The sequence below is a fragment of the Felis catus genome, chromosome F1 (genome assembly GCF_018350175.1).
Source record: "Felis catus isolate Fca126 chromosome F1, F.catus_Fca126_mat1.0, whole genome shotgun sequence".
Lineage (NCBI taxonomy): Eukaryota > Metazoa > Chordata > Mammalia > Carnivora > Felidae > Felis > Felis catus.
In genome coordinates this window covers 61,864,604-61,888,015 of record NC_058384.1, presented here as the reverse complement: position 1 = coordinate 61,888,015, position 23,412 = coordinate 61,864,604, and the positions used below count along the sequence as shown (strand labels likewise).

The window sequence follows — 23,412 nt, the reverse complement described above, 5'->3', positions numbered from 1 at the left end:
TTTATCGATCTATAATTTACACAAAATAAAACTTCACCAATTTTAAATTATAATTAAGTGAATCTTAACAGGCGTATATAGTTGTATAGCCACTGCCACAGTCACGTATAGAGATTTCGATGACCCTGCGAGAGTTCTCTCAGGTCCTTTGCAGTTGGTTACTTCTGACCGATGCCCCTTCCCTTGCGACTGATGGGCTGCTTTCTGTCACTGTAGTTTCTTGACTTTCCTAACATTTGATATAAATGAAATAATCCGTAGCCTTTTGCAATTGGCTTCCTCAACTTAGAATGCTTTTGAGATTCGTCCATGTTAATTGTATTTGTTAGTACTGTGTTTCTTTTTATTTTGGAATAATATTCTCTTGAAAGTATAAACCACAACTTATTTACCCAATGATTTACTCAGGGACCAGTTCAGAGACATTCGAATTGTTTCCAATTTTTGGCCGTTTTGAACAAAGCTGCTCGGAACGTTAGGTTACAAGTCTTTGTAAGAACATGTGTTTTCATTTCTCTGGGTAAATACCTTGCAGTAGAAATGCTGGTTCACGGGGCAAATACATACTTACTGTTTTAGGAAACTGCCAAAGCGTTCGCCAAAGTGGCGGCATCGCACCATCGGCAACATCTGGTCATTTCAGTTGTTCCATATCCTCTCCTGACTTGCTTGGTATCAGAAAGGTTTAATCTTGGCCATTTTAGTGGCTACGTAGTTTTATCTCATGGTTTTAATTCTCATTTCCCTGATGACTAATAGCAACATGTTTTCATATACTTATTTACTATCCACGTATCTTCTCTGGTGTAGTGTCTTTTTGAATCATTTGCTTGGGTTTGTTTGTTTAATTAATTAACTAATTAATTATGTTTTGAATTGTCTTACTGAATTGTAAGGCTTCTTCAGATATGAAAATACATAACTTACCAGATATATATTATGCAAATATTTTCTGCCCATCTATTACTTGCCTTTTTAATTTTATAATAGTGTCTTTTGAAGAGCAAAATATATTTCCATTTTGAAGATTCTAATTGATCAATTTTTTCTTTTATGATTCATAAAACCAGTTTTTTGTGTGTACTATTAAAAAATCTTGGTTGCTAAGATTTACTCAGATATTTTGCTTTAAGCATATTATAGTTTTAGCTTTTACTATTTAATGCTTGAATTTTTATATATTATGTAAGGTCAAGGTTCATATTTTTTCCTTTTTGCATATACTCATCAAATTATTCCAGCACCACTTGTTTAAAAGAGTATTCTTTTTTTTTTTTCCTAAAGTTTCTGTATTTACTTAGAGAGAGTACACAGGAGGGGCAGAGAGAATAAGAAAAAAAGAGAGACTCCAAGCAGGCTCTGCACCGCCAGCATGGAGCCCGATGCGGGGCTCAAACCCATGAACTGTGAGATCATGACCTGGGTCGAAATGCTGAGTTGGACGCTTAACCGACTGAGCCACCCAGGTGCCCCTGAAAAGATTATTCTTTTTCCATGGAATTAACCTTAATGCTTTTTGTAAAAAATCAGTTGACCAAACACTGCACACCTATTAGAATAGGAAAAATCTGGAACACTGATAATATCAAATGCTGGTGGTTTATTGCCAAACTCCTGAGCGAGCTTTGGTGTTTCCCCTTTTTAGGGAACTTATACACTTCATTTAAGTTGGCAATTTATTAACATAAAGTTGTTCGTAATTTTCCTGTATCATTTTTAACAGTCTTTGGGCTCAGTAGTGAAGTCCCCTGTCTCATTCTAATATTTATCATTTCTTTTTCACTCTTGTTTTTCCCGGACCCGTCTGGCTAGAGGCTTATCAATTTTATCTTTTTGGAGAACCAGCCTTTGATTTCATTGATTTTTCTGTATTTTATTTCTGTTCTCTATTTTATTGGTTTCTGGGCTTATTGTTATTCCTTCTCTTCTCATGCTTTCTTTGGATTTGCTCTTTATTTTCCCACTGTTTTTTTTTTTTTTTTTTTTTTCTTTTTTAAGTAGAAGCTGAGGACATGAATGTGACAGCTTTCTTCTTTCCTAATACAGGTGTTTAGTGCTATAAATTTCCCTTTCGTCCTGCTTTAGCTGCATCCCACACACTGATGACAGGTTGTTTCTTCTGTGTGTGTTGTGCACGTGTGTGTGTGTGTGTGTGTGTGTGTGTGCACTCATGTACACATGCACGTGTGCCTTAGGAGTGTAAATTTAAGCTTGTCTTCAACAGTCTGTCTTTAACAGAGTAGTCCTGCAGTCTTCTGCTTCTGGGGTTGAGGCCACATCCCTCCTGAGATACTTTTTTGCCTTTGGCAGTTGTTCTGGGGTTGTCATTGGACGAAGATCACTTTTTAATTCCTAATTTTGGTAGTTCTCAGACCACACATATAGTTGAATTCAAACCGGAAATCCCTATGGTAGTCGGCTCCGGGTTTAGAATTCTCAGTGTTTGTCTTCTTGCCAGAGATAAGGCTAAGAGACAGTGTTACCTGACATTTTCCTCACTGGCGTGAGAGATTTTCTTTCCCTAGTCTACCTTTCCACTAGACACGTCACCTTCTAGCATCCCACGTCTTCTGGGGCCTCTCTGCTCCAATTCCCAAGGCATTTGCAACTCTTCCTACATGAAAGTTCATAATCCAAACCACTTGCTTATTTAGTCTGAACTTATCTCTTTTGGTTCTCCTCCGTCTGGTTGCTTATAAGACTTTCTCCTTATTGTAAGTTTTTAGCAGTTCAATTATGATGTGCTTTTTGGGGCATTTCTCTTTGTCTTGTTCCCCCTGACCCAACTTAGATTTGCTCACTTCCTTGCCTAAGTCTATAGTGTCTATCAAATTTGGAAAATATTCAGATATCTGTTATAAGTTGTTTCTGCCAGTCCTCCTTTTGGTGGGGCTCCGATGACACATTTGTTATACTACTTGATGTCTCTTGGCTCATAGATGCTCTATTCATTTTTTCTCTCTGGCCTTGTAGATAGGTTTGATTGTCCTGTCTTCATTTTCACTAACATATCCATCTCTCAGGCCGTTCTGCTGTTCATCCCACCTGGTGTATTTTTCATTTCAGATATTTTATTTTTTAAGTATAAAAGTTTGATTGGGTCTTTAAAAAGAAATTCTTCCCCGGGGCACCTGGATGGCTCAGTCTCAGTTAAGCTTCACACTTCTGCTCAGGTCATGATCTCACGGTTCATGAGTTTAAGCCCCACGTCAGGTTCTGTGCTGACAGCTTGGAGCCTGGAGCCTGCTTCCGATTCTCTGTCTGTCTGTCTGTCTGTCTCTCTCTCTCTCTCTCTCTGTGTGTCTCTCTGCAACTTTCCACCCCCCACCAACCCTGCTCACACTCTGTCTTCTCTCTCAAAAATAAATAAACATTAAAAAAAATTAAAAATCATCCCTTTATAGTGCTGATGTGTTTCTCTGTGTTCCTGAACAAATGATACCTGTATAGAATAAAGGCTGTCAGGAAGATATTAGTTTGGAGAGGCCAAGGCCTCTAGATCTGGTAAATTCTAGTTGCCTTGGGCTCTCCAAACTCCACACTCTGTCTCTGTGACTGAGCAGGACCTGTGAGTTCTGATGGTGTCCTTCCCTCCCCGCCTGAAAAGTCCCAAGTAGCAGGCTGGTGCATGAACAGGGTTCACTCATGCGTTTGTCTTGGAGACTGCTGTCCTGTGGTGCCTGTTGTCCGGTGTCTAAAATCTGTTGCTTCATATATTTTGTCTGTTTTCCTAGTAGTTTAAGATGGGAGAGTAAATCTGCTCCCTATCATTCTCTCTCAGCCAGAAATGATTTGCCTTTTTTTTTTTCTTTTTTAGTTATTAATACAAAGATCATTCTGATCTTTATATTAGAGCACATTTTTTTTGCACTTTGGCTAATTATAGCACATTCTCAGTTTTATTCTATAAACTGAGCCACGTATATAGTGGGAGAGGATGAATTTTTATTTTCACATTGTCTCCAAGATTTATTTAAGGAGTCTTGCTTTCTGTTTTAGAGGCCAAACGAACAAGTCGGTTTTTAAGTGGCATTATCAACTTTATTCACTTCAGAGAAGCGTGCCGTGAGACATACATGGAATTTCTTTGGCAATACGTAAGATTTAAATATATTTTGGGGTCACATAGCAGATCAGTAACATCATTTCTGAGCTGCTAACCTGTTTTGAAATAGTTGTCGTGGGCATCTAATTGTCGTATGGCTGTTAGAGCCCAATTTATTTTAACATTTATGTGAAGTTGAAGATTTTAATGATTGGAGAGCATCTATCAAAAGGAGATTTTCTTTGCTATTTGATCATGTTAGGAAACTTTTGTTCCCTTTTGTTTTCTTGTAGCTGAGGCTCCTTTTCCTATATTAGGAATTGTAAGGGAAGAGAAATAGTAACGAATCTGTCTGTTTTTATTTAATTAGATATTTGAGGTTTGTATTTGCTTTCTAAAAAATAGCCTAAAAGGATGTTCTGTTTATCAAGCTTGCCCAACATTGTGTTACAAGATTCAAGCCAAGTAAATCACTCTAACAGATGGAAACTCATTTCGTCAACAATTTAGAGAATTTGGAAAGATTACGGGTCATCTGCGTGATTTGTTTCCATCTGTCCTCAGTGTGGGGTTATCATATTCTTAGAAGAGTGCCACAGGACCACCAGACAATTAGAACTAAGCTCCAGCTACACTGAGTGTATATATAAGTGCTTCCTTGCACAAATCACGTTAAGCTTATACTTCCTCAACATCACACACTCTCCAGAGCTTACACACGTATTTGCTAACACACACAGAAACATACAGTTTTGCTTGGCTGATTTCTCATTTTTTAAGCCACAGCTCAAACATCTGTTGGTTTTACGAAGCCCCGGGGACACTCCTCCCCAGCCGTTACCCACGTCGGGTTTGGGTGTCATTGTATCTAGTCCTGTAGCAGGTTGCTCTGCGGTCTTCCGTGCGTGTGTCTGACTCTTCAAGGAGCTACTTAAGTCCGAAGTGTAACTTCGCCTTCTTGGGTATTGTTCCTGGCACTTAGTGCAGTGCCTGCCTGTGGTAGGAACTTGGCATTTATGTGTGAACAAGAAAGTTTCTAGTTCACTCATCACGAATGCCTGTTCTCTCTTAAATTTCTTATTTCTGATGGTGAAAGACGAGGGGTAAGCATTCTGTGGTGTGACCCGGTAGATGTTTTTTTAAACACATTGCTGTTTATATTGAAAAGCACTAATCCAAAATTTGCTTTAACAGAAATCTTCTGTGGACAAAATGCACCAGTTGAATACTGCACACCAGGAGGCATTGATGAAACTGGAGAGACTTGAGTAAGTCGGAGATTTACGAATAAGTACGGCTTCAGGACGCAGAGTGAATCGCGGGTAGGACTTTGCAGTCCTGCGGTCCCCTTCAGGTCTCCCCCACTGCCCTCACTAAATTGCAGACGGTCTAAGTTTACCTGTTCTAAAAAGAAAAACTAGCTTTCCTTCTTTCTGACTCTTCGTACCTAATATATTCTTTAACTTTATCCTTGTGGTTAGTGAAATTAGCCTGAGATGTGTAAAGCCGTGGACTTACCTCCTAAATTGTGTCCGGAGTTACTAGTGTAGGGGACTAACTGGACTGTGTTCCTTAAGGTCTGTTAATTCTGGGCAAGTTTTACTCCTTCAACAGAGCTTTGTTTTGCTTCGTCGGTCAGCGGGGAGAGTCATTCAGGAGTTGTGATTTCTTGGCCAGGTACATAGACTTTGAGCAGAGGGATTTGTTTTTATCCCTTCTGATTTCTTGACAGTTTTGAGTTGACCTGCTTCGGGGAGAACGTTCCTCACCTGTCCGTGTGTAGATTTAGAGACAGCCGGAAGCTATGAAGTCTAGAGGTAGGAGGCAGGTAGTAAAATTTAACAGGTAAATTTGGCGTGAGCCAAGGGAAAAGATGAGTAACAAACCAGGAGCAGGTGTTTTCAGCATGTGCAGCAGAACGGCCCTGTCCCTAACGAAGCCTGATACACAGATGCACAAACCAGGAGCCAAAGGATGAGAGAAAAATGGGCAAAGGTTGAAAACGGGATTTACGGAGGAATACGTGCAAATAGCCAGTTGAAAACATGTCAAGATTATTCAGCGCACTAGCGGCCAGGGAAGTGATAGCAAAAACCGCAGTTCTAGACCGCGTCTCAAAACCGAAGTTGAGAGCCACGCGCAGGGCAGAGACCTTTACGTGGGCAAGTGCTGTTAGGAAGGACGGGCAGAGTGAAGGAATGCGGGATCCAGGAGAGAGAGGGGAGGAGAGCAGCCAGGCAGGCACCGGCAGGAACAGAAAGGGATGTCCCGCCCCTCGTGTCAGGAGCCGAGTTAGGAGGGCGGGTATGAGTGCAGAGGAGTCCATCCATAGATTGGGTTTTGGGTGGTGGGCGGCCGAAGGAGCCCATCTGGTTTTTATTTTCTGTGTCGTAGAGGTCAGGTCATCTATTTTAAACCCCTGTCACATGAAAGGATGAGAATTCAGGAACATGAAAACAGATAGTTTTTCGTTTCTTGTTTTTCCATCTGAGTTATTTGAGGACAGGGACGGTTTTGGCCTCGCACAGCTAAGAACTTGGTATGTGTCATTTTAATCTATTTTGCTGTGTTCAGTTCTGTTCCAGTCGAAGAACAAGCAGAGTTCAAGCAGCTTTCAGATGATATTCAGGAGCTGCAGCAATCGCTGAATCAAGAGTTTCGCCAGAAAACGGTATCAGCTGTGTTGACCGTAAAAATGAAACAGTCCCTTAATCTTCTCAGCGAAAATGGGTTCATGTGGGAAGAGCAGAGAGTTGCAACTTGGTACACGTCAGCCGAGCACGAGCCGAGGGCTAGTCCGGCAAGGAGAGCGATGTTACTTTATGGAGAAGGAGGGGGTGGGGAGGGGCGACTTTGAAAGAAAGTCCACGGAAGAAAAGCAGAAGTTGAGGCTGCTGGTGGCTTCTCCTTGGCTGAGTGGCGCGGTGGTTGGGGGAGTTGATTCCCAGTGGAGATGCCATGAACCTCCTGCCAGCATTGGGCCTGCGGTTGCCGAGGCTTCCCGTCATTGACATGGAGTGGTGCGGGGTGAGGGCTCCCCCTCCTGGCCTCCCGACTCCATGTGAGCGAGGTCTCGTTTTATTTTCACGGTTGTTAGCTTGAAATTGAAAAACACCGCTTTTTTTTTTTTTTTTTTGGTGGGTGTGGAGGGGTAAGGGCATGTTACTTCCAGTTGCTAAAGATACAGGGTACATTGCTGTGCCCACTTGTGCCCCTTAGAATGGATGTATGCTTCTGTTGACCATGAGTTATTTATTCGTGTTGTCAGGGTTATACGCTGTCTCGTTGACTAGGGTTTTTTAGGATTTCCCTTTTTCTACTCCCGCTGTTCCCAAACTGTCCCATGGCACCCTGGACACCACAGCGAACCCGCAGGGGTGCTTCAAGATATTTTAAAATTTCAAGGGAAACAGTGATAATCTGCATCTGCCATACCCTGCTTGAACCACCAGTTCAAGATAGTCCACAGTTCCAACAACTCACATTACCTTCCTTTCGTATCTTTGTGAACCTGGGTTTTGACATTGGCCGTGCTAAAAAACCAGGACTACGTGAAAAAATCTCAGAACAGGAAATGAGAATGTCTGAGTCCAATCTGATTCCAAGATGTGTGCATTTGTGCAGTGTGCAACAGGTACACACATCCAATTTGGGAGTAGCTGTGGTTATTTGAGAATAAAATAAACATCTTTTTCTTTCAATTTGTATATATTGCTTTTTCAGAGGGCTACTGAGTCGTTAGGACGTAAGTACTTACGCGCTTATTTGGACTTGACTGCTTCGTAGAGGAGCTGTCAGATATTTGTTTTGGAGCAGTGGTATCACAAATAGATAAGTTTGAGAATATATATTATGGTCTCATCCATTTAACTCCTCTTCTTTCTCTCCTTTATGTTAGTGGCAAATTTAAATCTATTTTGAATCAGTCGAGAAAAGAGTTGTTTGCTTTTTTCCTTAGGTAGTGCTACAAGACGGAAATTCCCAAAAGAAGTCAGAGATCTCAGAGAAAACCAGGCGCTTGGTAAGCTCCTTTTCGCATAACCAGCCCTGAAGGTTTGCCCGTGTTGTGTGAGGAGTGTTTGAACGGTGTGTGTTCTTACGGTCACGTGTTTCTCCCTTTTTCCTGAAAACGGAACGAAGCTAACTTTTCTCAATTTAAATGCAATAGCTGACCACTGTCAAAACACGGAAACGCAGAAATGTGCGAGGAAAGCGAAAGTCACCTGAAAGCTCCCGCACAGTCTGAGATGTGTCCCAGATGACGCTCGTCTCTGCGGACAAGCACGTGTGGTTGTACACGGGGAATGCTAGGCCCTTCACGCCTCAGACCTGCCTGCTCTCACGTAACAAGAGTGTAGAGAGTCGGCACGTCACCGTCGATCCTCCTCATCTTAACGGCTACCCATGGTTGTGCGTTGGGCTAACGTAGATGCTTCTAGTGTCCTGTTGATAGACGTCCGCTGGCTTCTAATTTTTCTGCGATTGGACAGCAGCGTGTACGTGCTACACACGTACGGGCGTCGATATTTGTGCACCTCCTGCCCTTCATCTTAGAATAAATTCCCACATGTAGGGTTTCTGGGTTAAGGGGAACACACGTGTAAAATCGACCCACCGAGGGGCCCCTGGGTGGCTCAGTCGCTTGAGCCTCTGACTCTTGGCTTTGGCTCAGGTCGTGATCTCACGGTTTGTGAGTTCGAGCTCCGCGTCAGGCTCTGTGCTGACCGTGCGTAGCTTGCTTGGGATTCTGCCTCTCCCTCTCTCCTTCCCCTTCCCCTGCTCACTCCCTCTGTCTGTCTCTCAAACATAAATAAATAAACTTGAAAAAGTATTTAAAATTGATCCACCTTGCTAAACTGACTTCTAAAAAGATATCAACTTGCATTCCTACTGATACAATATGAGTGTTCTTTTCCCTACGCTCTTGCCAAAATTGGATGTTTTTAGTTTGCTCTCTTTGTCACTTTTGTAGGAAAAAAAGCACCTCATTTTAATTTTGATTTTTTTTGATTCTTAGTGATTCCGACATCTTGATTCAGTGGTTTACTGTTATTTCTTATTTTGTAAGCTATCTGCGTTCCTTTCATTTCATTTCATTTTTTTTTAATTTATTTTTTTAATGTTTACTTATTTTTGAGAGAGACCGAGCTCGAGAGGGGGAGGGGCAGAGAGAGAGGGAGACCCAGGATCCGAAGCAGGCTCCAGGCTCCGAGCTGTCAGCACAGAGCCCGATGCGGGGCTCGAACTCACGAGCGGAGCCGTGAGATCATGACCTGAGCCAAAGTCAGACGCTCAACCAACTGAGCCACGCGGGTATCCCGCTTATTTCATTTTTTTTAAAGAAGATTTATGAGTTTGGGGTATGAACTATTTGTCTTTTAAATTCATCATTTTTTCCCCATTAGAAGGCTTATGTCTTCTTTTTTAAAAAAAATTTTTTTTTTCAATGTTTATTTTTGGGACAGAGAGAGACAGAGCCTGAACGGGGGAGGGGCAGAGAGAGAGGGAGACACAGAATCGGAAACAGGCTCCAGGCTCTGAGCCATCAGCCCAGAGCCTGACGTGGGGCTCGAACTCCCGGACCGCGAGATCGTGACCTGGCTGAAGTCGGACGCTTAACCGACTGCGCCACCCAGGCGCCCCAAGGCTTATGTTTTCAGTGTGGTAAAACGTATAAACATGGGCTTCGTGGTTTGTGGTTTGAATTCTTTACGTAGAAAATACTGTCCCACTTCTCATTTGTTTAATCCCACATTGTCTCCTTGTACTCTTATGGCTTCCCTGTTAACACTGACACTTTAGATCCACCTGAAATTTACTTTGGTGGAACATGTTCCTTGTTTTTCTGTCACTCTTTTTATTAGCAAAGGCTTTTATCTGAGTAGTATTGGCTGTGGTTCAGTTTTATTATCCATTTCTTTCTGTCCCATTTAAAGGTACATTAAAATAAAATCATTTTGTAATTATAATATCCAATCTAAGCTTTTTATAAAGGGAAAAAATGTGATGAAAGTCAGTGTCAATTGTAAGGAAAGTGATCACTAGTTCTGTGGAGCATGAAGGAGCAGACAGTGGGGCGGTTTGCTAAAATAACAGACACATTGTTTCAAACATTCAACTTTGGCCTCCCCGAGTTGGAAAAAAGGTGAGATCATTTGTGGTCCTTTTTAGTTAAAAAAAATAAGTTGTAGACAAGTTACACGAGCCATATAGTAGTACATTCCTGTTGTGAAATCCTCAAATGGCATAACGTGTGTATCTTTATATACGCAGGAGAGACAAGGGACAGCGAGTGAGACACAAAGCCCCTCTTCTCTGGGCCCACTTACCCTGCAGGCCACACCCTCCCGTCCTTTTCCCTGACATGGTGTGCACCTGTGTAGAGGCATATGGTTGTCTTGCTTTTTCATTATTCTGCTTTCGTAGAAACTATTCTGTTTTGTGTTGTATGTTGATCTGTAATTGGTTCTTGCACTTAATATTTCTTGGAAACCTTTCTATATCGATTCATTGAGTCATAGAGTGTCTCAAAACAATGTAAATGTAATTTATCAGCTAATACTTTGGGAGGAAGTTTATGTGAATATTTTTCTTTTTATATAATTTTAGACTTGCAGAGATTTTTTTTTTTTTTAATATTTATTTATTTTGAGAGAGAGCGAGAAAGAGCATGAACAGGGGAAGGGCAGAAAGAGAGGGAGAGAGGGAGAATCCCAAGCAGGCTCCGCGCTTGAACCTACGAACTGTGAGATCACGACCTGAGCTGAAATCAAGAGTCAGAGGTTCAACTGACTGAGCCACCCAGGCGCCCTTACACTTACAGAGAAGTTTTAATAGCGTTTTCTGATGCCCTTCACCTCAGTTCCCTGGGTGGTTTGAAATTCGGGAGACTAAGGAAATTTGTTTTAGTTCAGCGAGCATGTGTCAATCACCCCCCCAGTGCTAGTGCTTGGTGTGTGCTCTGGGAACACAAAAGAACTTTACACAACTCCAGGTCACCCAGCCAAAGTCAGCAACACATATGAAGTACATACGGATAGCGTCCCCTGAACAGTGGTGGTGTTGTTTATAGAAGGACATAAAGGCAGTGGGGGCAGGATTTCCAAGGATTAATGGAGCTCACAGGCGGCACAGGGCTGACGGTTTTCAGAAGGACCGTGCTGATCAGAGAGACATCGCTGGCACCTTCCGAGCCTAGGCCTGGCGTTAGCAGGTCGTAGGTAGAGCGGGGCCCTGGCGGAAGAGGACCCTGGCGAGGACGGGAGGGGTACACGGCGAAGGGCCTTGAATGTCCTGCTCAGGGGCTTGGTCTTCGGCCCACAGACAAATGGGAGCAAATACGCAGGCGAGTGACAGGGTCGTAGTTGTACAGCCGCCCCCGCCACGGCGAGCAGAGACCCCGTTCCTTTGTCCTTTTCCGTTGTCGTGATGGTAAGTTACCAGTTTTATTACTATATCTAATATAAATATGTTTTCTCAACAGAATGAACTAAAATTGTCCGTAGTTTCTTTGAAAGAAGTGCAAGAGAGTTTGAAAACAAAAATTGTGGATTCTCCAGAGAAACTAAAGAATTATAAAGAAAAAATGAAAGATACCGTCCAGAAACTTAAAAATTCCAGGGTGAATTTCCTTTTTATTTAAAAAAATTTTAATGCTTTTCTCTATATGTATTTTTTCTTTTCAGCAACTCTTGCTTAATGGTGTGTTAGTTTTGTGGTACCCAGTTTATCTACACTTCTTTTTTTCTTAAGCTTCTTGCCCTTGTCTCTAAGATATCGCTCTTCTCTAAAGCAGGTGTAGGGAAAGGAAGTACACTTTTAAGACATTTGTTCAATTATACAACAAAGTTTTAAGACCTTGTCCTGGATGATCAAAATAGAAATTCTTTGTCCTTGTGAGACCTGCTTACTTTATATGATGGAGAAAGGTATTAAGTTTATAATCAATTACATAATTACAGATTATAATATGTATTATGAAAATGCATAGGTTGTGCATGTGTTGGGGTAGGAAGTACATGGGAAATCCCTGTACCTGCTGCTCAGTTTTACTGTGAACCTAAAACTGTTCTAAAAATACCTTTTAAAAAGTGCCAAAAAGGGAAACAAACAAAATAATATGGGGTTCTTTGAAATAATGCAATGATGGTGGTCTAATTTAATATTTTGGAACTCTGGGAGTAGAGGGGGAAGGAAGTAGAAATTTGATGTTGACGTCTGAAGGATAAACAATGTTGATCCTACTAAATGCACGGAAGAGCATCTGAGGAGTGGGAACAGCATTTGCAAATTCTTTGAGGTAGAAGGGAGCAAGGTATACTCAAAGAATAACACCCTAAACGTAAGAAGGGGAATGGCATGAGGTGATGATAGAAAAACTGGCACCAGGCAGATTTTTCAGGGTGCTGGATTTTACTGTGGGAGCGGGGCATACCACTGACTGGTTTAAAAGGGGGATGTTGGAACATGATATAATTTATGTTTAAAAAGATGATGGGTCACTGTGGGAGATGGATGGAGGTGGACAGGGACGGAAGTAGAAGTGGGTGGACAATTTAGCATCCTTTGTGAGGCAGGGTTTTTAAACTCCATGAAAGGAACATTTCTGGTTTATCTCTGAATTCGTTATTCCAGCCATTCCTGATCATTAAGATCCTGTTACAGGAATAGACAGCAGAACGGAAATGAAAGCCAACAAACAGATCTGAGTATTTAAGAGAAAAGTGTAGTTTATTTAGCAAACAGTTCTGGCTCAGTTGGCCATTCATTTAGAAGAAAAGGGAGCTGGGTCTACACCTTGTGCCATTTACAAAAGTACATTCTATGTGGATTAAAACTTAATTTTAGAAATTTTAGGAGAACATTTGTATAATCTTGAACTGGGCTAGATTTTTTTTTTTTTTTTTTTTTTTTAATTAAGATAGGAAATCCAAATCTGTAGAGAAAAGAAGACCTATGGAACATGTTTATAGTGCACGAGAGGTAAAGGGGTTATATCTATGACACTCAGAGATGCAAAAGTATCTACAAATTGGGAAGAAAAAGACAACAGAAAAGTGAGCAGTCATCTGATGAAGCGGTTCACTGAGGACAAAGTCCAGTTGGCCAATACGGTGGGCGGGGACGGGGACGGGCCCCCGGGAGAAGGAAGGGAAGCCTGTTGTTCGAGGGGTTGTAGTAAACATGCTCATTTTCTGATTTCAGAAGACGAATTAATCTTTTAAAAAGAATCTGCTGTAGCAATGGTTATTAGAAAGATGAACAGGAAGATTATCATTGGTAATACGATTGCCCAGGAGTCATTAGGAGTACTTTGAATATTAGCAGACACGAACTCTTTTTAACTCACCATGAATAACCTTTGGAAGGTACTTCAGTGAGTGGTTTAGTAAAATTGTGGCAGTTCTCCGTTGTGCAAGGATATCTGGCAATTAGGAAGCATAATTGTATGTCCTTAGACACGTGTCAGTAACAGTGCTTTCTCCCTGACCCAGAAACTTAATTGTTCTCTGCCCTTAAGCTTTCAGTATTAAGTGCAGAAGTTATTTAAGAGCAAACACAGTACTGCAGTTGCATAAAGGAGACTATCACACTGGCTTTTATGTGTTTTGCTTTCTCTCTCAAAGCAAGAAGTGATGGAAAAATACGAAATCTACAGAGACTCAGTTGAGTGCTTGCCTTCATGTCAGCTGGAGGTACAGTTATATCAGAAGAAAATACAGGACCTTGCAGATAATAGGGAAAAGTTAACCAACATCTTAAAGGAGGTTTGTATTATGTAGCATTTTAATGCTTTTATTATGTAATGGTTTACTGTAGTTGCTTGGATTTGCTTTTACTTTTTGTTACTATTTTCCTAAAGAAAAGCAAGGTCATTCTAGAGAATAATAGATGTGGCAGTGTATGCTGGGCAACGAAACATTCTTCTTCTTTTTTTGTCTTTAAATACTTACCTTATTTTATTTTTGAGAGAGAGAGAGAAAGAGAGAACGAGTCGGGGAGGGGCAGAGAGAGGGAGACAGAGAATCCCAAGCAGATTCTGAGCTGTCAGCACAGAGCCTAACATGGGGCTCGATCTCCCGCACCGTGAGATCATGATCTGAGCCGAGATTGAGTTGGATGCTTACCCGACGGAGCCACCCAGGCGCCCCAAAAGTTTTCTTGTTGCACACAGTAGTGGGAAGGCCTATGTTAAACTTTCAGATGAGATGAATAATAAATTAAGTAACATGGCATATTGCCATGTGTATTTTGGGGAAAAAGTAATGGAATTTTAAACCTGTACTAACAGTTGCAAATGCGCCATCCCTGGGGTCTATAAGGAGATTTAGGTTTACAGTGTAGGCCCTGCTCTGGGGCTCCAGAGGTACACTAATGTTACTTAAGTTTCTCAGGCTGGAAGCTTGATAATCCTTTTTCACGTCTTCACTCTATCACAGTAATCCAGACTGCCCCCAGGATCACTGACTTTGCATTTAATAAAGGACTTCTTTGAGGGAAGAGAGGGGTAGAAGGTGAGGTTGCCTGGGGTAATCTTTCCCAAGCACGTACTCCCTTATCTGCCGTCTGGAGTCAGCAAGAAAAGATTGAGGTGCACCTGCTGTAACAGTTCCTTGCGCTTCCCCTTTCTCCTTGTTCCTCCTACCTTAGCTCAGGCCCAGTGCCCTCGGCACAGCCTCTCGGCCGGTCCTCCTAGCACACAGCTCTGTCCTCATCCTCACTGATGAGCGACCCCGTACGGACCCCTCGCCGGGTGTCCCGTCCTTTCCCAGGGTCCCCGGCGCCTTCCCGTGCCCTCCGGACGGTCCAGGTTTTTCTCATCTTCCAACTGTATCTTCGTAGAGCTCATCCAAGAAATAGACATCCCTCTTGTTTATAAATCCTAATGGGTTGTATTGACTTTACGTCCTTGTGGTAAAACGCAGAGCCTGAACTTGGAGGACCAAATTGAGAGTGATGAGTCAGAACTGAAGAAACTGAAGACTGAAGAAAATTCCTTCAAAAGACTGATGATTGGGAAGAAGGAAAAACTTGCCACAGCACAATTCAAAATAAATAAGAAGCACGAGGACGTCAAGCAGTACAAACGCACGGTGATTGAGTATGGAGTCATTGTCACTTCAATGTGTTAGAGAAAATAAGCGGGGAAAGCTAGCGTGTTGTCACCTCCCTAAGGTTCCAAAGCTCCTGTAATCTCAAAGAGGTGTCCCGCCTTTGGGTGACCAGAGGTGAATTCATTATGAATCTCCTAATGCTGTGTGTGGATGGAGAGATGTTGTAGGTCCTCGGTTTCTCCTTTTCCGTACATCACACTAGTGTTTCCTTCGCCTGGTTCTCCAGAAGGGCCTCTGGTATCTCTGCTCATTTCCGTGCCCTCTCGGAAGGTGAACCGCCTGGCCCGTCTTACAGTCCAGCTGGGCAGTGGCATTACAGCATCCGTGTTTTGTTTTGAGAAAAGGTTGCCCCCGTTTTTTAATCTAGTAAGAATTAATACTTCAGTAAGCATGTTATTGTTGTTAGCCAGTGTGCTTCCTGTCAGTTCCCTTTTGTTTGTTTGTTTGTTTGTTTATTTAATATTTATTTATTTTTGAGAGCAAGGGAGACAGAGTGTGAGCCAGGGAGGGGCAGAGAGAGATGGAGACACAGAATCCAAAGCAGGTTCCAGGCTCCGAGCTGTCAGCATAGAGCCCGACGCGGGGCCCCAACCCATGAACCACGAGATCATGACCTGAGCCCAAGTCAGACACTTAACTGACTCAGCCACCCAGGCGCCCCAGAGACTGTATTTTTAGAGTACGCAGCGCACGTATGCCCATAAGATCCATGTTTCAGCCTGTATATGGTGAAGATTTCCTTTGTTCTTCCTCATGCGGATGAAGAAAAAGGGCAGAACCGGTGGATTTTGTGTTTGTGGCCAATCCGCCCTGCAGAAAAGTTGTACTGATTCACATCCCCACCCGTAGTACAGGAGTGAAGACACCTGGGGGAGTGTGACTTCAAGTCTTCGCTTTGAATGATAGCCCCCGGGGGCTGCACCACACGGAGTTTGCATCCATTTGCTTTTTTTTTTTTATGTCTTGAGAAGGGTTTAGGTTTGTCAAACAAATCGATGTGATCACTTCGGAGTCAGTATTAGAGTTAATGTTTTCCTTTTCTGATGCTTGAGTGGAATTAAAATGTAGCTGTCTCTGTTTTCCTTTAGAGATTGCAATAAAGTTCAAGAAAAAAGAGGCGCTGTCTATGAGCGAGTAACCACAATTAACCAAGAAATCCAGAAGATTAAATTGGGAATTCAGCAACTGAAAGATGCCACTGAAAGGGAGAGACTGAAGTCCCAGGTGAGTGTGTGTTCACAGGTGAATTTCACATCGTCTGCCAGCTCACAGTGGCGGTTCCGTCACCCTCATCGTCAGGGTCTGTCCGTTCTCTGAAGCAGAACTTGACCTCCTACGTCCTTGGGTTCTGTCTCCATTTACCTGTGTGTGTGTGTGTGTTTGTCTCCTTCATACCTTTTCTTCACTGGTCTTTCCCCCTGGCCTGACTACAGTAAGAGCAGGTGCTCCCGAAGGGCTCTGACCGTTTTTTTGATAAGTAAACTTGCATAATGATTGTAAGTAATGCCCTCTACAAAGTTTCTCTCCAAATGATTTATCATCAGTGTTCAGTGTGTTTGAGTTGTTACGTGAAATGAAATAGCTTAGGTTAGTCCCCGTGTGAGGAGACTTTTAATGGTATCTTTATCACAATTCCTGAAAGTTACTGGTTTTATTCTTTGCTTGTTTCAGTGTATTTATTTTATTTCGTACATAGTTCCAAGTTTAATGAGGACAGACATCTTGACTTCCACGTTTGTGTCTTCCAAAATGTCAGTGTGGTGCCAAGCATAAAGTGTTTACCTTCTGTCCTTTCCTTAACTGCTGATGTCTCAAAGAAGTAATCTATTCTGATGTGTTTATTAGAGCTCACTTTCTCTTAATCTTTTTTTTTTTAATGTTTTTTTTTATTTTTGAGAGAGAAAGAGCACAAGCAGGGGAGGGGCAGAGAGAGAAGGAGACACAGAATCCGAGGCAGGCTCCAGGCTCCGAGCTGTCAGCAGACACCCCGACGTGGGGCTTCAACTCGTGAACTGCGAGATCATGACCTGAGCTGAAGTCGGATGCTCAACCGACTGAGCCACCCAGGAGCCCGTCATTTTCTCTTCACTTTTGAAGTTTGACCTATATCCTCAAGACTGGCCCAAACTGCTACCAGAAATCACTGAAAACAGCCCTTTATCACGTAAAATCCCATGGCCTCTTTTTTTTTTTTTTTTTCTTTTTCTTCTTCACCTTACCTATATTGCCATATTGGATCAAGGTTTCCTAAAACCTGAAAGCTGAAAAATGTTTAAATACTTGCCGTCACTACCTTCCACCATCCACATCCAGTTTGCAAGGAGTCAGAATGCTAAAAGCCACTGCAGACACGCCCCTCACCTGTTCTCGGGACTGTTATCTCCTTGAAAGAGGTTGTTGCATGGCCACTTGTCGGTGTGCGTGTGCATACACTGAAGGCTGTCTTGAGGCCACCGCGGAGGGAAGGAGGCAAGAAAGGAAAGGAAAAGGGCTGTGTTTCCCTGTGCCTGTCTGCCCAGTGAGCTGCCCTGACTTTTTCTGCCCTTCCCTTTCTTTCTACATTTCAACGGCTTCTCTTTTTCCTGCCTCTTACCTGGATATGCACCAAGACTCAGCCTTTGTCCCTCTGTTTATCTCTAAAATGTGGCTTACAAAGATCTTAGAGGAGATCCTTAATCCTCCTTCTTAACCAAATCACTCAATCAATTCATATTTACTTGTTATCACAGGGTCAAGCACAGTTAGTGAAGCAGTTACTGTGGGAGGACTTCCTGCCCCTCAGCCCTGCTTGCCTTATGTTACTGTGTGCAACGCAGAGATGTCTGGCCAGTAACATTTCAAGTTTCTCGACAGCAGCAATTATGTATTTTTTATCATTGTACGTGAAACCGTGCCTAGGCGGGTGCCTTCTATGTAGTGTGCTTTTCATGAATATTTGCAAACTTGGATGGTCCTCTAGCATGAAATTGCTAAAACTGGCTCTGCATTAGAATTCAAAGAGGAATTGCAAAATAAACACAACCCCCCACCCAGATGTCCTGAATTAGAATCCTCAGCAACGGGGTCCACGGACTGGAATTTTTTATTGTGGCTTTTGAGAACCACTGATAGGTTCTGCTTCATTGTTTTCAGTATCACAGAGCCCATAACCACCCAAGCTGTTTTACCAGGACAGCTTTGGTTGTTAAAATGTTACTTGTCGTTTTTAGTTTAGAATATAATTTCTGTAGTCTAGTGAACCAAGATCTCTCTGGAACAAATCTGTATCCTCCTCTGCTTAATATCACTGCAGACATTTGAGGATAATGATCATGGGTTCCTTCAGCCTTCTCATCTGGGTTAATGAGCCCCAGTTTCCCAGCCACTCTTTATATAGCTTAATTTTCAGATTCATTACTATCCTGTTTACTGTCTCTCCCCCCCACTCCGCCCCGTTTCCTGCTTGTCATTATTCTGTTTAAAATGTAGGACCTGGTTCTAAACATAGCCTTCCAAATAACGGTGTGGCCAGCCCCTGAGCACGGCGCTCCTGTTAATGAAGTGTGATCCTGGCTTGGATTTTTAGAGCAACAGCTTGCCCTTGGCTCATATTGAGCTGGTGATCAATTAAATGACCTCTATCGTTTCCACATGTAGTTCTGCTTAGTTAAAATGTCTCACCGTACTTTAATGCAGCCATTTCTTGGAACTTTTAATTTAGAATTTTATTACTATTTTTTCAAGGCTTCATTTATTTCCTTCAATGTGGATTTCAAAGGATCAAGGTCGTTTGAAATCTTTGTATCACTCACATTAACTGTTTTTCGTAGCTTAGCTGTCACCACACACTTGACCAACATGCCTTTTTCTCCAGAATGAGAATGTTGACTAGAATTGGGCCCTTTGCTGCGTTAAGTTTTTCTTCCTTCAGACTGGCAGAGAACCTGCGATCAAAACTTTGGAGATAGTTGTTGAAGGTGCCTGGTGGTTCTAACCTTTACCCAGTCTGCACTGTGATATCCATTGGTTCTGAACAGGATGGGGTCGTCTAAATCCTTGGCGAATCACGATGCATTTTGCCAAAGAGCTCCTTTAGCTTCTTTCATAAGCACCCTCCGTGGAAAGGAAAAGATGCACTGTGGTTGCCCAGTTATGCTGTGTGCGATTCTCTGGGACCCTAATGATCTTCACATTCCTTTTTTCCTTCAATATCCTTTCCCAGAGATACCTACCTCTTCTGCTTTCAGTTACCACCTTTATTTGGACGGGTTTTCTCACGGGCTTCCTGTTCTGTCCAGTGACCTCAACTGTGCTCTTTTTCGTAACTGCCTGCCGGATATTTTCCGTGGGCTTGCCCACCTCGACAAAAATAACATTTTCAGAGTGACATCCAGATGACATCCAGCATCTTCCAGCAGGCTTCCTCCTCCTCACTTTTTCTTTCCCCTCTGCCCTTTCTCTCTTTCCCTTTTACTCCATTTCTCCCCAATGTCTTTATATGATGGCATCATCACTTTCTATCACAAAGAGTTGAAACTTTGGACTTTGTTTAGATAATCCTGGTGTCCAGTCACCAAGTTAATGTTAGGGTTTTTTAAAAGTCAGTAGCACTGTTCATAACCACCCTTTTCTGTCCCGAAATTCTGTGATGCTCATGGATTGTACCAAAAACTTGCTAAGTTTCTTCCTTGACTTATGATTCTCTACGTCAGATCTGCCCTCAGTGCTGCCAGATTCATCCTGCTGAATATCACTGTTGTTACACTTCTCTGGTGAAAACAGGAGCTCCCTGTTTTTTCTGTACTTTATTCATCCAGGCACTCGTTCTCCAAATGGCCTGTGCACCTGCTGGGTGCCAGGTGCTACACCTGTCTTGGAATAAGTTGTGACTAAGGAAGGCATGATCCCTGCCTTCTAGGACTTTTATTTTAAATGTCTGTGTATTTTTGAGAGAGAGCGAGCAAGCGTGCGTGCGTGCACGAGCAGAGGAGAGGCAGAGAGACGGAGACGGGGGATCCAGAGTGGGCCCTGCACTGACAGCACAGAGCCTGACGCGGGGCCCCAGCTCGCAAACCGCGAGATCGTGACCTGAGCCGAAGTTGGATACTTGCCCTACTGAGCCACCCAGGTGCCTCTGGATACAGAATTTAATTGGAAACTAAAACTGCATTTGTTTGGGCTGTGATTTCTCGTCATTAACGTCCTGTGAGGGCCATGAGGGTCAGCTTCTGTTGCTGTGCCCTGGAATGGGCTTTGATGCGTCACTCATTTACGGTGGCTCCATCCGTGGGCTTTGGTTCCTCCGTGAGAGTCTGTCTGTCCTCAGAAGGAAGGGGTTTGGGGGTGTTGAAGCGGTGGGTTCAGATATTTAGATTGTGTGTCTTTATTTAAACACTTAGTTTTAATAGTTTCTCACGAGTACTGCCTTACTACCAAATTTATTCAGCTTCCTTTTTAGTAAGAATAAATGTACATTCCTATGGAACTGGGAAGGTAAATTGATCTATGGCTGCTGAATGTGCTGAGTTTTTTAAAATGGTGTTTACACAAGCTAGCAACTAATTCACCTTGTTTTTCCTTTAAGACTTAAGAAATAAAGCTTTCAAAAATGTTTGATTTATTTTCTTAATGATTCATATCCCATAGTTGTAGTAATTTGATGCCCAGTTAGATCTTAGAAATCTAAATAAGACTCTTCTATTTTTGTATTAGGATTTAATAACTATCTGTGTTTGGATTTGGGGAAGTGTTTAGCCTTAAGCATCTATTTATATTCACGGAATCTTGAGCAGGAGTGCTCACACTTGCATAGATGTCAGAGTCTGGAAATAGTTTTGTTCTTTTTGGAAACACTGTGAACTGCAATATATTAAATTATAATCTATATAGTTTGTTCAAAAACAGGTAGTGTCTACACTAAAATTTAAGCTTAGGTAAGTAGTGGGGCACCTGGGTGGCTCAGTTGGCTAAGCATCTGACTCTCCATGGCAGCTCAGGTGGTGATCTCAGGGTCCTGGGATTGAGCCCCGCGTCGGGCTCCACGGTCCACGGTCCTTGCTTAGTGCAGAGCCTGCTTGGGATTCTCTCTCTCCCTCTGTCTCTGCTCCTCCATCGCTCGCACGTGCACTCTCTCTGTTTCTCTTAAAACAAATAAACGTTTTAAAACAAACAAAAAACCCCTAAGGTCAGTAGTAGACAAAGTATAGGTTTAAGAAAAAGTTAATGGGAGGGACGATTAAAATTAAGAACATTATCCCCGTCACACCCATTTACTGCTTTTTCTTCCCATCGGAAAAGGACTGCTGTCTGCTATTTTATTTCAGTGATGAGACTATAAACTTTCAGAATGCCACTTTTTCTTGTACCGAGGTTTGAGAATTGTTTTGTTCAAGAAGAAGGAATAATATGAAGGTCAAAATCATACTATGTAAAGTACGAGAGGGAAGAGAATGCATGGAGGCCAACTGGCTTCTTTTATTTTATTCCATCTATAAAAATTGTTCTCTCGTGGTTTTCTAAATTCTTAGCCCATCCCCATATGTTTCTATGAGAACTCATTATTGCTTATTAGAATTACCTGATGGCTTTATTAAAGCGGCTGTACCATGTATTTTCCAGTCCTCCCGATTTCTTCTTAGACCTGCGTACACAGCTTTTTAGTGGTGATCGGGGCCAGATGCACAGGGTGTAGTGGTATATGCAGTCAGTAACCCAGGTACTTGCCTGGTACAGATGAAAAGCTCCAAAGTAGGAACTCTTCCTTGACAATTAGAAATATGTTCTTGACATTGTGGAATCCAAGGCATTGTTGTGCACATCTCTGCTTTCTTCTGAGTAGCGGACTTTTTCGATGTGTCTGCCCAGAAAAATTCCAGAAGGAATTTTTAAAACAAGTCGGTACACGTGTGCATGTGTGTGCACATACGATCGTTGGGGCTTTAAAATATGACTAATGCATATTAATGAGACGGTGAGAGTTCTTGCCACTCATTATCAGGTTAGCTTGATGCATGGGATAATCCTTACTCCAGCTCATTTTCCACCTAGGAAATCTTTCTGAGTTTGAAAGCTGCTTTGGAGAAGTACCATGAAGGCATTGAAAAGGCAGCAGAGGACTGTGGTGCTAAAATCGAGGAGAAAACGGCTGAACTGAAGAAGAACATGTTCAGAACGTCGGCTTGATTAACGCAGGCACTTGTCTTTCCGCAAGCAGCTAGCCGCCTTCCTTTTACATTGGGAAAGAGGACAGTTCGGTTGAAGTTCTTGGAAGTAGCGGAAGCAGCACGTAATGTTGGCTCAGCCGTTTTCACGGGCTCTTATAGGTTGTTATTTTGTAAGAGAATATGTGTAATGTAGACTTTCATTAGCTTACAATTAAAATAACCTGTGCAGCTGTTCATGTGTGTCCTCTGCCCCTGGTTGTCAGTAGTTGGAATAAGACAGAAATGGGTGCACTGGAATGCAAAATCTTCCTGTTGCCTTCTGCTGCCTTTGCTTGCTTTGTGGACATCAGGAGGTGTGGTATCCCTGAGCAGCGTGGTCCAGGTCTTGTTCACTGCTCACTTGGGCAACACGCGTACGTATTTCTGTTACTGCTCCGTGGGTCCCGAGAGACGGAACGGGTGAGCCAAGATTTGAACCCGGCTCTGTTTGGTACTGGAGTGCCGAACGTGTGTGCTGTACCACTTTCTAGCGTGATTACTTGCGAGAGAAGGTTTGAGTGTGGCGGTCCAGTTCTTCACTGATGCTTCACTTAAAAATAAACTGTCAGTTTTTCCACCAGCAAAAATGGGATTATTCAGTAATAGCAGAGAATTGCAGTTCAGGTCATGCGGGCAACGGCGGGACCACAGGAGGGTCCGGCAAACGAGAGGAACGCTGTCTCCGGAAAAGATGGATGTCGGGAGGGGTCGTTTGATCCCAGGTCCGTTGGAGAAAAGTGAGAGTTGAAGGCGATGATGGTTTCTCGTCGGCTGAGTTGCCAGCGTGGTCCCTTCCTGGTAGGAGATGCAGAGCTCATCGCTCCCTGTTGGATGACGATTCCTTACTGTGGACGATTCTTTTGTTGGGATCTGCAGCTGGCGTTCTTCCAGTGATCGATCTTGAGAGGTAGGGCTCCCCTTTCTAGCCTCCAGACCCCACTGTGGTGAGGTTTCCTTTTATTCATGTTCACGGCGCCACGACATCTTTATGAGGAAAATGAGGTAAAATGCGCCAAGTGCCTAGAAGAGTGCCGTGGTAGATATCAATACGTATTCCATGTTAGCATCTGGA

The 23,412-nt window shown here is 42.8% G+C and overlaps 1 protein-coding gene across 4 annotated transcripts in view; it reads left to right on the top strand.

Annotated features, from left to right (window-relative positions):
* The window catches only part of NUF2 (NUF2 component of NDC80 kinetochore complex), a 29,823-nt gene extending 7,288 nt beyond the window's left edge, over nt 1–22,535 (top strand). For 3 of the 4 annotated variants that reach the window (XM_006942992.4, XM_019822253.3, XM_045048771.1), the window contains 9 exons: nt 4,000–4,097; nt 5,240–5,313; nt 6,620–6,716; nt 8,004–8,066; nt 11,529–11,666; nt 13,672–13,812; nt 14,971–15,146; nt 16,248–16,383; nt 22,186–22,535. In XM_006942992.4, the coding sequence (XP_006943054.1) occupies nt 4,000–4,097; nt 5,240–5,313; nt 6,620–6,716; nt 8,004–8,066; nt 11,529–11,666; nt 13,672–13,812; nt 14,971–15,146; nt 16,248–16,383; nt 22,186–22,320 (1,058 nt within the window). In that variant the 3' untranslated portion in view covers nt 22,321–22,535. The remainder of the gene's footprint in view (nt 1–3,999; nt 4,098–5,239; nt 5,314–6,619; nt 6,717–8,003; nt 8,067–11,528; nt 11,667–13,671; nt 13,813–14,970; nt 15,147–16,247; nt 16,384–22,185) is intronic. The other variant, XR_006591668.1, reaches the window with a different exon arrangement.
* Nucleotides 22,536–23,412: the final 877 nt, after the last annotated feature.